Below are 13,033 nucleotides of genomic sequence, written 5' to 3'. Positions count from 1 at the left end.
TACTTGTAGCTTTATATTAATTGTTCTGCAAATATAAGGTCATTTTAACAGTTTTTGCCTGCAGGCCAAAGTTTGAAAGACAGTTACACTGTTAGTAAGGGATTTTAGTGCACTTTATTCGGCAGATTATTTCTGACTCTTTGCAATCCCATGGACTGTAGCTGGCCAGGCTCCTCTGTTCATGATATTTCCCAGGCAGGAATACTGGAATGGGTTGCCATTTCTTTCTCCAGGGGATCTTCCTGAACCAGGGATCAAACCCTGCATCTCCTGTATTGGCAGGTGGATTCTTTACCTGGCTTGTCTGGCAACCTTGTATTACAATAGTTCTGATCTTTAGACAAGAATTATATCTTTTTGTAGCTATACTACCAAACAGCAGGAGCTTGGTATTTGTCAAAATGCCAACAAGAAACCATAGTTAAAGCTCCTTGAGGCCCGAGACCATGTTTATTTGTTTTCACCCAGTCAGTGCCTAGCACAACAGAAGCACTGAACCAATGCTTGTGAGTGAATGAGAGAAAAAACCCAAGTATTATAAACATTAGCTCATTTTGGTAAATCTAGCATAACTTAATATTTCTTATAATATTCTAATTGGTCTCTCTAATTACTGCCAGAAGTTAAAGTGCATTTTGCTAATCAATCAGTCCAACCTTTGACAAGAAAGCTGGAAATGTTGCCTGAAACTTCTTCCCTCCCACAAAAAGGCCTGAAGATTCCTGGCTTCGAACATGCAAGCATGGAGGGACCAATAGCAGTAAGTGAAACATTAGTTTTTAAGAACTATGAGCAAATGACAAAGTACTAGAAACACTGTAAATGGCCATAGACACCCAGCTTTTGTTATGGTCTTGGACACAAGCTTCTAATTTGATCAGTCAGTGGGTATCTGTGCCACTTATTATGCAGTCTTGAATTTAAACAGTTCCTGCTCTCATTTGACCCAGACTTTATCAACACTTCGAACAGAAGAGCTCCGCCAGCGGGAACACTATCTAAAACAGAAGAGAGATAAGTTGATATCCATGAGGAAGGACATGAAAACTAAGCAGAATCAAACTTCGGAGCAGAAAGGAAAACCTGCTGGGGAGGTGGAGGTATGGCCAGCTCTAGTATATGAAAATTTGCACATCTGTGGGTGGGATTCTCAGTGTGTGCGCTCTTGTAGATGCATTCATAATAGTCTCCCTGACAGTGTAGCACTGCTACACTGAGAAAAGTCTTTTCTCAGCAGTGAAAGGGTTGATAGGGTTGTGTGAGGTAGAAATTATAGCAACTTCATGATTTACTTGCCCTGCTTTGAACACTGAAGGGTCAGCTGTTTTACCTAAGCCTTTTGAAATACTTCATCATAGAACAGCATCAGTACCCTAGCCACTACCTCTAAAAGGCTTCCCTAAGAGATTTTTACAAAGAAGAAATTTAGGGAACTCAGCCCATGTGTGGCTTTTTTTCCTTTAGTTCACTGAATGCTCTACTATTTGTTCAAGGCAGTATGCTAGGAATTTTAGACAAATGAACCCATCTTCTACTGTAGCCAATATTTTTCTTTTTTTTTTTTTTTAAGGAAATGACAGAGAAACCAGAAATGACAGCAGAGGAGAAGCAAACATTACTAAAGAGGAGATTGCTTGCAGAGAAACTTAAAGAAGAAGTTATTAATAAGTAAATTTAAGAACAATTTAGCAAGCAGTTCAAAATTTCTTAAAAATAAATTATTTAATCCTTAAACTGAACCTGTATATAAACTGATTACTTTTATTAAACTCTTCAGGTATAGGGCAGTGGGTTACTTATGTGGACCAGTTCAATACAAATTTCTGAATAATATTCTCTTGTGGAGAGAAGGTATAGAAAGCTAAGTGATAGTGCATTCATTCATTCATTATTTGTTTGTGCTAATAATAAGCATTGTGCTGCATGCTAGGGATACAGTGATCAAGTAAATCGACAGGGTCCCTGCTTTCATGTGGCCAGTGTTAGATGGGAAGAGTGCAGTGTTATAAACAGGATCCTGCAGTCAGTGAGAAGAGAAGGTTAGCATATGAACTGGAGATAGGTGAGGTACTGATTTGCAAGGCCTGTAGGGAATGTGAGTTTTAAACATTTTATAATGGTAGTGGGAAGTCACAGAAATTTTAAAGCAGGGAGGTTTCATGATCAAAATGTCCATTTTAAAAAGATGTGTAGTTGCAGTGTGGTGATTGGGTGAGTTAAGAGTAGGTGTGGGTGAACAGGTATAGGGTAATTAATGTAATGCAATAGTGGTTCTCTGGCAGAATTTAGCACCCTACATTGAGGCAGGAGCAAATGGGACTTCAAAAATAGATGTGGGGGATGTTCAAAATATTCAGTTACTCTTTTTTAGAAAAGCAACATTAAAACAGATAAAGGAACAATCGCTTGAGCCTCCTTGGGGAATTCTGCCATGGGTGTAGAGTCTTCTGTGTTTGAAGTGATCCTGGGGTGGTGTGTAGTCCATTTGCTAAAAGGTAACACAAAACAGTAGGAGAAACCTTCCTTTCAGAAACTGTGTTTTGTGTCATCCATAAGCACCTTCTTTTCTGGTTACAGGCTATTCCCAAGGTTTAATTTATAATTCCATTTAATCTCCTTATGTCTATAGTTATAAGCTTTAAAAAAAGGATTCTAACACTTCCCTGGTGGTCCACTGGAAAGACTCCATGCTTCCAATACAGGGGGTGTGGGTCCCATCCCCAGTCAGGGAACTAAGTAAGATCCCACATGCCCAAAGGCATCCCCCCCGCCCCGCCCAAAACCCACCCAAAACGGGATACCAAAATTACCTTAGTTCCAACCTTCAGTATGCAGAGAAAACCCAGCCTTACTTTATATTTGTCACATTTTCATCGCTTACATGGACAAGTGGAAAACTAGTGATTGAAACACAGAAATTTATTTCATGAAGCTTTTTATTAAAAATAGGTTTTATATTGCATACATGTTTACAGATAACTATTTTAAGAGAACCTCAGGCATACAAATGTGGGCTCTGGCTTGCTTCACTGAGTGAAGATAAAAAATCTCGATCTGCCTGAGGGTAGTCATTTAGGACAGCAGCTAACATATGTCATCTTAAGTTATTCTTTCAAGCGATATTTTTAAGTCTTGCTCTCATTTCACTGTGGCTGAGCATCTGTACCATGGAAAGTGTTTTCCTGTAATTCAAGAAAATATTCACAATTATGCTATAAGAAAAGGTTCCTATGATAATAATGCTTCACATGTTTCACCTGTGGCAGTTCTTCAGAAAGAAAAACTTCCTAAGATAAAGATAAAACTTCCTGCTGGAACTCAAAGTTACTTTACCAGGAAGAGTCAAGAGTAGAAAGGGAAATGTTTTAAGGCTGGGCTTCTTAGATTCTAAGAGGAAATTTAACAAGAACTAAGAAGAGGGAACGGGCTTGATAAAACTTGCTTGAAAGAAAATGTTTTCCTGTAGTAACTTGACTGATTTATCCTGAGTCACTTGACTGATATGAGGTGGAGTTTCCATTATATGCACCTTTAATCAAAGAGGAGCTACTGCCCCCATGCTATGATCCTTCGGTGCTAGGACTTTAGGACTCAAGGCATACCTTCTCTTAGTATCAGCGATATTTAATGTGAGGTTGGCCTTTGTTTGTTTAGAATTCTTTCATTCAGATTGGTGTTATGACACAGTGGTCTATAATAAATATCTATGGAAAACATACTGGCTTTTAAAAAATACTGTAAAATGAACATAACTCAAAATGGAGTTTACTTATACTTACAACAAACCAAACAAAAGCAACAACCATAGAATTACAGGGTCACATTTTAATTCCTGAATTTTACAGGTCAGCATTAATATCACCACATGTATACAAATGGTGTAAAACAAGTACAGTGGTATTTTTAATACAAAATAAACATCTGTTTTATGGAAAAACTGTACTTCATATCTACACAACAGCCCATCCTCCAAACAATAGCCAAAATTAAAATTAACTACAAAATCTCCAAAACAGGGGAAACTGCTTCAGTTTAAGCTATTCCAGGAAAAATGGACCCATAACACATTACAAGGGTGATCTGAAGACTGTAGCTGGAATGACTAATTTTAGTCTTTTTTTTTTCCCCAATGTATTAATAGTTTGGGGGATGTTTTTCTCACTTCAGCATGATCTCAGATCACAGATGAGCAAACTAACATTAAAATATTTAGTTAACTCGCTGTTCTAAAAATAAAACCTCTTAACTGTTTGCCTCAGTTTATTATTTTAAATTCATTTTCGTACATGGAATGTGCTTTTATTCTTTAAAAAAAAAAAAAGCAGCTTTCATATTACACCCTTGTTTATGGAAAAGCTTCAGGTGCTGCATACTGACTGACACTGAAGTAACTTCTTGGACCAAAATGGCCTGTAGATATTAAATGCCACTTAATTCAGCACTATTCTTTGTATGTTAGTCTTTATAAATTACACCTTAAAAACTTGCCTGCAGGTCTGCAGAGAAAACTTTACTAATGAAGTAGAAAGTGACTTTAAAGTATCTTCCACAAAAGATTGTACTGGTAGGCAATTGAAAACATTCTGTTCAATATACTCCCGTTTCTAGAGAAAATCACTTTGGAATACTACTGTACTGATTCTTGGCATCTGTTATCTCTAAAAGTGCTGATTTTAAAGTTATAGTAACAAAACTGTCCATTTTAATCCAGCTTGTTTTCATCAAAATACACACAAATTTCCTGATGGAGAAAACTCAACATGTGCTGTAACACAGGGTGTATTTCCCTCCAACTACCAATAGGGCTGAATTTCTGTTAGATCTTCAAAGAAATGGTCCCAACAGCTTAACTTCATTTTTTAATGATAGTTGAATGTTTTCCATAGAGGCAACTGATTAAAAGAACAACATGGCCAGCACCATCATACAAGTAATGTTATTGGGTTTGCAACTGAAGTTTTAGAATTGTTTCTAGATCAGAAACCCCCCTGGAGCAACCCTGCATTAATAATATCTTACCAACTTTACCCCTTCCCTAAACCATCCCCAAACCAGAGAGTTTTCTTGCTGAGAAGCTACCTCCCAGGTTACTTTTTTTTTTTTTTTTTTTGACATCCTGAAGAGCAAACCTCTTAATTACTAGCAAGCAATCAAGTTCCTGGGAAGCCTGTTTTTGTGTGTTTTTTTTTTTTTTAACAGAACTAAACTCTCCTAGCTGATATACTGAGTGTCTTTTGCTATTTCTTGTATACTTATAAGTTCAAGTGAGAAAGCTTTCTGATTCAGATTTTCAGCTCATTGAACAGTTGCAGCATTTTTGTTCAACCACATGTTGAGGGGCCCCAGTAAAAATTTTATGAGCCAAGACGAGGTCTTTTCCTGGGAGATGTTTCTTCCTCTTCCTCTTCCTCTTCATCATCTGGATAATCCACTAAACCAACCAAACTTCCCTAGTGAAGAATAAAAACAAATTTTAACATATGTAACTAAAAAATCATTTTTCTAAACTAATCACATATCTGAAACAGATTATTTCTGAGTTTGATAAAGGAACTGCTTGATATTATGACTACTTAGTACAATTGCTGGCAGTCTTAAATTACCCTCAACTTAGGACAGGCAGCCAGTGACAAGGAGTCTCCTTTTAGTCTCTGTTCCGCATGCATGTATTTCATCACTACACACATCATTGTTTTTGTTCTGCTTTTGAAAAATACTTTAAAATGGCTGACATAATAAACACATGAAATGGCTTCTAAAAACTAATGACTAAAAAATTGAGGGCTAGCTCTCTCTAGCCAAAAGAAAAGGATGCGGTATTTCAGGCGTTGGACCTTTCATGAGTAATGGACCCCTTTGAAAATTCTATTAAAGCTCTGGATACTTTACCCAGAAAATTATATGTCCTGAGGTATGCATTAGTATGAGCCAACCCCATGAAATTTATATACTACATCTAGTTTAAACCCTTAGGATTTCTATTGGATAAGCAAATACAACAGAAATAAAGTCATATTTCAAACCTAAGTAGCTTATCCAGGCATCTGGCATTAACACTATACCAAAATATAACTGAAGCACTGCAACATTAATCAACAAAGGGCTCTGAGCAGCTAGAAACAGCTATCAGAAAGTCTGTGAACCAGATAAAACTTACATAAGTGAGCATCTTTCTGCTGCTTTCTCAGCTTGATAACACAGGATAAGCAAGAAGCAGTATGGCTAAATTTAACTTATAAAGCCCTTGGTACAGTGCTTGGTATGTAGTTACTATTTGCTAATTGATATCAGCTACTATTACCATAATCATCATCATTTGTTATTTGGTTTCTAGTTGGAGGAGTGGAGGTAAGAGGGAGAAGACATCATTACAGTACAAAAGGCACCAGTCTGACAGTCACAGGAATGACAGCAAATCAAAGTTTTAATTCTGCTTTTAATCCTATATATCACAAGGTACACACATTTCAGTTCCAAAAGGTTAACAATGATTTTTGGCGTAAGATCAATATTCTGTCTGAAACACTCAGCTACACAATTTTTCAATTTTATCTCTTATCTATACATATACACACCATAAACTCATTATACATTTAAAAATCATATTTAGCATACAGAAAGAATAAAAATACAAAATAAATATTGGAAGTAAAAGGAACTATAAATCCACAGATGCATACTGTGAAGAATTTGATAGGTTCCAGACTTTTCATATACAACTATAAATGTTGTTTTAAAATAAATATCAGCTTTCAATGTTAGTTCACAAAGTTCTATATCATTCTTTTAAACTCTAGTATTCCATGGTACGGATACATCACCAAAATTAAATTCCTTGTTGGATTGCTTTCCCAGGGATTATACTCTCTTGAAAATTTTTTGTTTCTGACAATATATCAACAAAGACCAAAAAGGAATCGAGAAAACAGCAGATGAAAGATGTCAAGGCATTTTTGGAAAAAGAAATCAGAGAGGCAAAACAACTCATTTTTAATAGAGAACAAAGTCAAGAAAGAAGTATTTCAGGAGAACACAGAAATGAGAAGGAAGCAATCCCAGAAAAGAGTAGACAGAGTACCAAAATACTAGGGAAAGCAGGAAGATAGTTAATGGTCGAGTCAGTGAAACAGACAACTGAGTCCTCAATTCTATAATTCATTCCCCTACTGCATGCCCACCCCCACCATGAGATCTCCCACCAGGAGATTCCAGCTCGCCCACCAACCACAAGGAGGAGGAGCCAGAAAGGTTCTGCATTTCAGGACTTCGGACACAGTGAAGGGCAGGTAGGGTAAGGTGCCAGGGTGAAAAGGGACAAATAAACTTTTTTACATAAACATGTTTTAAATGAAATCAGAATGTTTACTAATACTATATACAAAAATAAACTCGAAATGGATTAAAGACTTAAATGTAAGGCCAAATACTATAAAACTCCTAGATAAAAACAAAGGCAGAATATTCTATGACATTATTTTTGTGGATCAGTTTCCTAAAACAAAGCAAAAATAGACAAATGGGACCTAATTAAACTTAAAAGCTTTTGCAAAGCAAAGATGAAAAGACAACTTATTGAATGGGAGAAAATATTTGTAAATGATATGTATGACCAGTAAGGGGTTAAAATCCAAAATTAATAAATTTTTCAAGGCAACATAAAAAAAGAACCCTATTAAAAATTGCACAGAAGATTTAAATAGACGCTTGTCCAAAGAAGACATACAGATGGCCAACAAGCACATGAAAAGATGCTCAATGTTGTACGGAGGGGTTCCTTAAAAAACTAGAGTTACCATATGATACAGTAATCTCACTCCTAGGCATATATTCTGACAAAACTATAATTCAAAAAGATCCCTGCACCCCAATGTTCAGCACAATTTACAATAGGCAAGACATGGAAGCAACCTAAGCATCCATCAACGGATGACTGGATAAAGAAGACGTGGTATACATACACAGTGGAATATTAATCAGCTATAAAAAAGAATGAAGTAATGCCATTTGCAGCAACATGGATAGACCCACCCCACTCCAGTACTCTCGCCTGGAAAATCCCATGGACAGAGGAGCCTGGTAGGCTACAGTCCATGGAGTCGCGAAGAGTCGGACATGACTGAGCAACTTCACTTTCACTTTTCACTTTCATGTATTGGAGAAGGAAATGGCAACCCACTCCAGTGTTTTTGCCTGGAGAATCCCAGGGACAGGGGAGCCTGGTGGGCTGCTGTCTATGGGGTCGCACAGAGTCAGACACGACTGAAGTGACTTAGCAGTAGCAGAGATTATCATATGCAGTGAAATCAGAAAAACAAACATGGTATTGCTTATACATGGAATCTAGAAAGAATGATACAAATGAACTTATTTACAAAACAGAGACAGACTCATAGACATAGAAAATAAAATTATGATTACCAAAGGGGAAAGGGAGGAGGGAGAGGATAAATTAGAGGAGTTTGGGATTAACATATACACAATACTATATGTGAAACATAACCAACAAGGACCTCCTGTATAGCACAGGGAGTATATTCAATCTCTTGTAATAACCTATAATGGAAAACAATCTAAAAAAGAACTTATCTATCTCTGAATCAATTTTCTGGACACTTGAAAAACAAAGATGGTGAAAATGGTTAAAGGACCATTGGTGATAAAGAACTTGCCTTCACTTAGAAATGTGGTCAGTTTATTGAAAAAAGGTTGAGAGCCAATATAACTAGTGCTTTACTCTGTGAGCTCCTATCTTGCTTAATATCAAATTTTTGTGATAGTCTTGAGTGACTGAACAATTAATTTGTTTTCTAAGAACAATTGCTATTTTTCTACCTGTTCCCCCTAAAAGTGTAGATCAAATGTATTTGGCAATCTGCCGTTAGTGTCATAAGGGTGAAATAAGCATTTGTGCTTGCACTTGATTTTGCTTGTTCATAAATAAAAAATTATCTGGAAGGATAATAAACTGAAAACTCAGGGAGACAACCCAGCAAACAGAACCATTTAAAAAAATGAGTAAATGGAGAGAAAAATTATGAATATTATCAGATAAATTAACAAGGCACAATATCCAAACAGAAAGCTATAGTAAAAGAATATAAAGTGTCCCAAAACTAAAGGTCATGACTTAATTGAGAAAGTCCAAAGTATTTCAATTTTAAGTTTCAGAATACAGGGATAAAATCCCAAATGCTTCCAAGAAAGACAAATTAAATTCACACACAAAGAATTAGGAATAAGAATGTCTCTGGATTTCTTGGCAGCAATATCTTCAAATTTTTGGAAGAAAATTATTTCTAATTTGGTTCCTTCTACATTCAGTTAAACTGTCAATTAAGTATGGGGATACAATAATGACATCTTCCTACATGCCAGGTCTTATACTTCATCTCTCATGGAATCCTTTTCTCAGGAAACAGAGAGGGTATGCCCCAATAAAATGAAATGGAAAATCAAGAATGAGAACAGAGACTTGACATCCAGGAAACAGTCAATGTAAGAAAAAAAGAAAGGCAAAGGAAGTATTAGGGTGATGGCAGAAGCAGCCTTAAGACAACAGTTGTGCAGCAAGTCTAGAGAGCAAGCAATTCAGGCTGGGATGAGATGGGAGTCTTCAAGAGAGACATCTCCAAGGAAGAGACTATGTGGAAACTAACTTGAGAGGTACTGAAAGAATGAGTAAGAGGCACATAACTGTTGCAATGAATGGAAAAATGGTGGCAATTAAATTATTTAAAAAAGGAAGTTACAAAGCAAAATACACTATAGAAAAAAAGAGCAGGAAAAAAATCAATGAATAAAAATATGTACACTGTTATAGCTCTAAGATTACCAAATATTGTTTTAACCAAAAATTGTGATACAGAGAATAGTAAGGGTGAGGATGTGGTAAGGAGTGGTAAAATAATATGGCAGTATAAGCACACCGTTTAGAAATAGAAGAAACAGGTATTAACAGAAGAGAGCCAAGCTTTCTCTGTGGAGAGGAAAAGAGGACTGTTTTTCCCCCCATAATTTTAATACTATTTGCTTTTTAAAAGCAAGTACATGCATTAGACTTAAAAAAAAAAAAGCTAGTATATATTGAGTTGTGCCAAATAGTGTTCTAAACTCTACATTTATCAAATAATTTAATCTTCACAACAAACTGATAAAGGAGGTACAGATTTATTCCTATTTAAAATGAGAAAACTAAAGCCTGGAGAGATTAACCAGCTAAAAAGATCTGAATCCAAACAATATAATATTCTTAATACAGTGTCACAATATTACACTAAATTGTCCTATCAAAAAAATGAAAACTTAAAAATTCTTGTTCCATAACATAAACTGTGTTTTACTAAACAGAAGAATCCCACTGAAAATGCTATTTCTGTGATATTTAGTCAAGAACCCACCTTACTACAAATCTTAAGAAAGATTCTACATTAAAAAAATAAATAAATAAAATAAACTCAGACTTGTATTTTGTGTTTAAAACGAGCTTGACTTCAGTTACGTTTTTGACTATGGCCTTCTCTTGTCCTTCTACCCTTATACTGAAGTTGTCCTATACTTATGCCTTTTTAAGCCACTCCTTTTTGGGGAAAAGGATATTTTTACATATAATGATAACGTAAAGGAAATAAAAACATTTTATATACAAGTTAAACTATTTTACATAAAAAAGGTAACCATTGGGAAATACATTTGCTCTGTGAATAATAAAAAGGTTATTAGTAATATTCTTAAAGACTCACTAAAATAACAAACCAATTTTAAAAAGGCAAGACTATGAAGAGACAATTAACAGAAGAGCAAATCAAAAAGGCTAATATTCAACTTTACTAGTTACAAAAGACACAGCTGGGGAATGAGATATATATTAATACTGTTTCCGCTACTGAATGAGTAAAGATTAAAAATCATTATAATAACACCGCCAAAGCGGCAGTGAGCCAAGCACACTCATACAATGCTTATGGTAACTAACTGGTATAGTCTTTCTGGAGAGGAATTTGACAATATGTTCGAAAACATTTTTACTCATCTATCCAAGAAAATAATTTAAAATGCAAGAGCAGCAGCAGTCAGTGAAATATCCGAATCGACTTATGTGCTCCAAAGTACTGGTCGGGGGAGAGGATGCTTACAAATACTATGATACAGCTAAATAAAATGAAATTCTAGTCATCAACAATGTTTTAATAACAGAAAAATTCTTGTAACAAATAAAAGCAGGATACAAAACTGTGCTTATACAAAGACGGTAACTGTGTCGGATAACCCCCCCCCCCCCCCCCCCACAAGAGCAGGCAGTTGGATGTTAGCAGTCATTTTCTTATGACTATGTGTGCAACTTTGTTTCTTCTTTTAAATTATTTTTATTATCCAATTTTTCTTCAGGAAACATAAAATAATTTTACAGATGAAAACAGCAAAGTTTGTTTGTGTGTAGAGCAGTTTCACATACCTTGGTGGCTGTTACGGATGTGGCCAAATTTGTAGTTTTGGAAGAGGATCCATTAGAACTTGCTGGTGGTGTCTGAGCCACTACAGATTTGCTGTTTGTACTGTTTGTTCCATTAGCAGCACTGGTGGAGTGGGAGAAAGTAAATTTGAAGCCACCAGAAGATGTCCTTTTAGGAAGGTTTTCCTTATCTTCACTTTCCTTTGCTAAAGCAAACATAAATATTTGAATCTTTGTTGGTAAATATTGCTAAGTCAAAGCATCTGAAAAGAACAAATAATTTAATTCTTTTGCTTTTTTGTAAGAACTAAGAGGGCAAAGCATGATGAGTAAGTACAGTGATACGTCTTTATCAGCTGTCATCTTAGAAATCCCGGGGTTAGAAAAGACCTTAAGAATCAGGTGACTGATTAGCCACCCTACCCTAGAATTCTCCATTGCTCTATCTAGGACCCTTCCAAGGTCTCCCCTACCCTAGAATTCTCCATTGCTCTATCTAGGACCCTTCCAAGGTCTCACTTGCTGTCTCTCTCTCTCTCTTTTTTCATTGTCTCTCTAAAGTGTCCACTCACTGAATCTACACTTCCATACTCATGAAAACCTAATAATCTCTCTCACAAGTCAAAAACGCCTCAAGAGAATGATTATGATCATGCTTATTTATTTTCTGAATATTTCAGGTTCCTTTATCTGTTTCCTTTCTGACAAGGGTGTCTACTACCTTTTAACATCCGGCTGCTACTATTTTTACATATGATTCTTATGCAGTGCTTCAGGTGTTGCCTCACTGCCTCTCTTGACAGTAGTCAGGGCAGTGGGTGTAATGAGTAAAAAAAGAATTTGGCTACCAAAAGGGACCTGTTTCTTAGGACATTTTCACAGGTTATTTGCTCCCCTAGGCTGAAGTAAACAGAACCTAGCAGTGAGAAGAAAATGAGTGAGGCTAGTAAGAAGAGTTTCAAGGAAAATGTAGTAAGAAATTAATGAAACACTAACTCCTGAGAAATGCCTTAATAAAAATCTAACATTGAAAATCACAAACTTACATAAAGCCTAGGAAGTGCTTTTGCCCTTCAAGATATAAATTTTTTGAAACATTTAAATGATATATGCAGTAAGGTACTAATAGTGGTAATTTCTCATGTCACAGAATTAAAAGTGATTGCTTCTTTTGAAAAACACTAGTAAGATCTTAGTTTTACAGACAAGTTAAGCATATTTGAAAGACAGGAAATAATACTTTTCTTCTCGACATTTTATCTTTATGAATGTTTTACTAACAATTAAAAAATTTCAAAGAGTAAAGTACTTCTCTCTTTAAGCTTAAGTTTCCTCAGCTGTAAATGACAGAGTGCACTGGAAAGTTTCTTTGGATCTCTATGATCTCTATCATTATTGGAGACTTCAGTATAAACATAAAGCCATAACTGTTCACAGAAGGCAAAGTATAAACAGACAATGCAATTTCTAAATAGCAAATGAAGAGCATCACAAAAGAGCAAGTTTCAAGAAAAATATTTTCAACATAAGAAATGTTTTGAAAAATCAGATTTTAAAAAACGATAATTTTATTTAAAAGGTTTT

The 13,033-nt window shown here is 35.6% G+C and overlaps 2 protein-coding genes across 3 annotated transcripts in view; one reads left to right on the top strand and one right to left on the bottom strand.

The window, feature by feature from the left end:
* The window catches only part of CFAP36 (cilia and flagella associated protein 36), a 30,552-nt gene extending 28,813 nt beyond the window's left edge, over positions 1-1,739 (top strand). Inside the window, exons 8-10 of the mRNA XM_069583291.1 lie at positions 621-760; positions 951-1,100; positions 1,571-1,739. Coding sequence (XP_069439392.1) covers positions 621-760; positions 951-1,100; positions 1,571-1,672 — 392 coding nt within the window. The 3' untranslated portion in view covers positions 1,673-1,739. The remainder of the gene's footprint in view (positions 1-620; positions 761-950; positions 1,101-1,570) is intronic.
* A 1,179-nt stretch (positions 1,740-2,918) lies between these two features.
* Positions 2,919-13,033, bottom strand: part of PPP4R3B (protein phosphatase 4 regulatory subunit 3B) — a 53,557-nt gene continuing 43,442 nt past the window's right edge. For both annotated transcript variants that reach the window (XM_069583275.1, XM_069583276.1), the window contains exons 15-16: positions 11,453-11,655; positions 2,919-5,450 (exon numbers count right to left, since the gene is read on the bottom strand). In XM_069583275.1, coding sequence (XP_069439376.1) covers positions 5,355-5,450; positions 11,453-11,655 — 299 coding nt within the window. In that variant the 3' untranslated portion in view covers positions 2,919-5,354. The remainder of the gene's footprint in view (positions 5,451-11,452; positions 11,656-13,033) is intronic.

This window comes from Ovis canadensis, chromosome 3 (genome assembly GCF_042477335.2).
Source record: "Ovis canadensis isolate MfBH-ARS-UI-01 breed Bighorn chromosome 3, ARS-UI_OviCan_v2, whole genome shotgun sequence".
In the NCBI taxonomy this organism is placed as follows: Eukaryota; Metazoa; Chordata; class Mammalia; order Artiodactyla; family Bovidae; genus Ovis; species Ovis canadensis.
The sequence above is the reverse complement of the archived record's forward strand: the minus strand, read 5'-3'. Positions and strand labels throughout refer to the sequence as shown.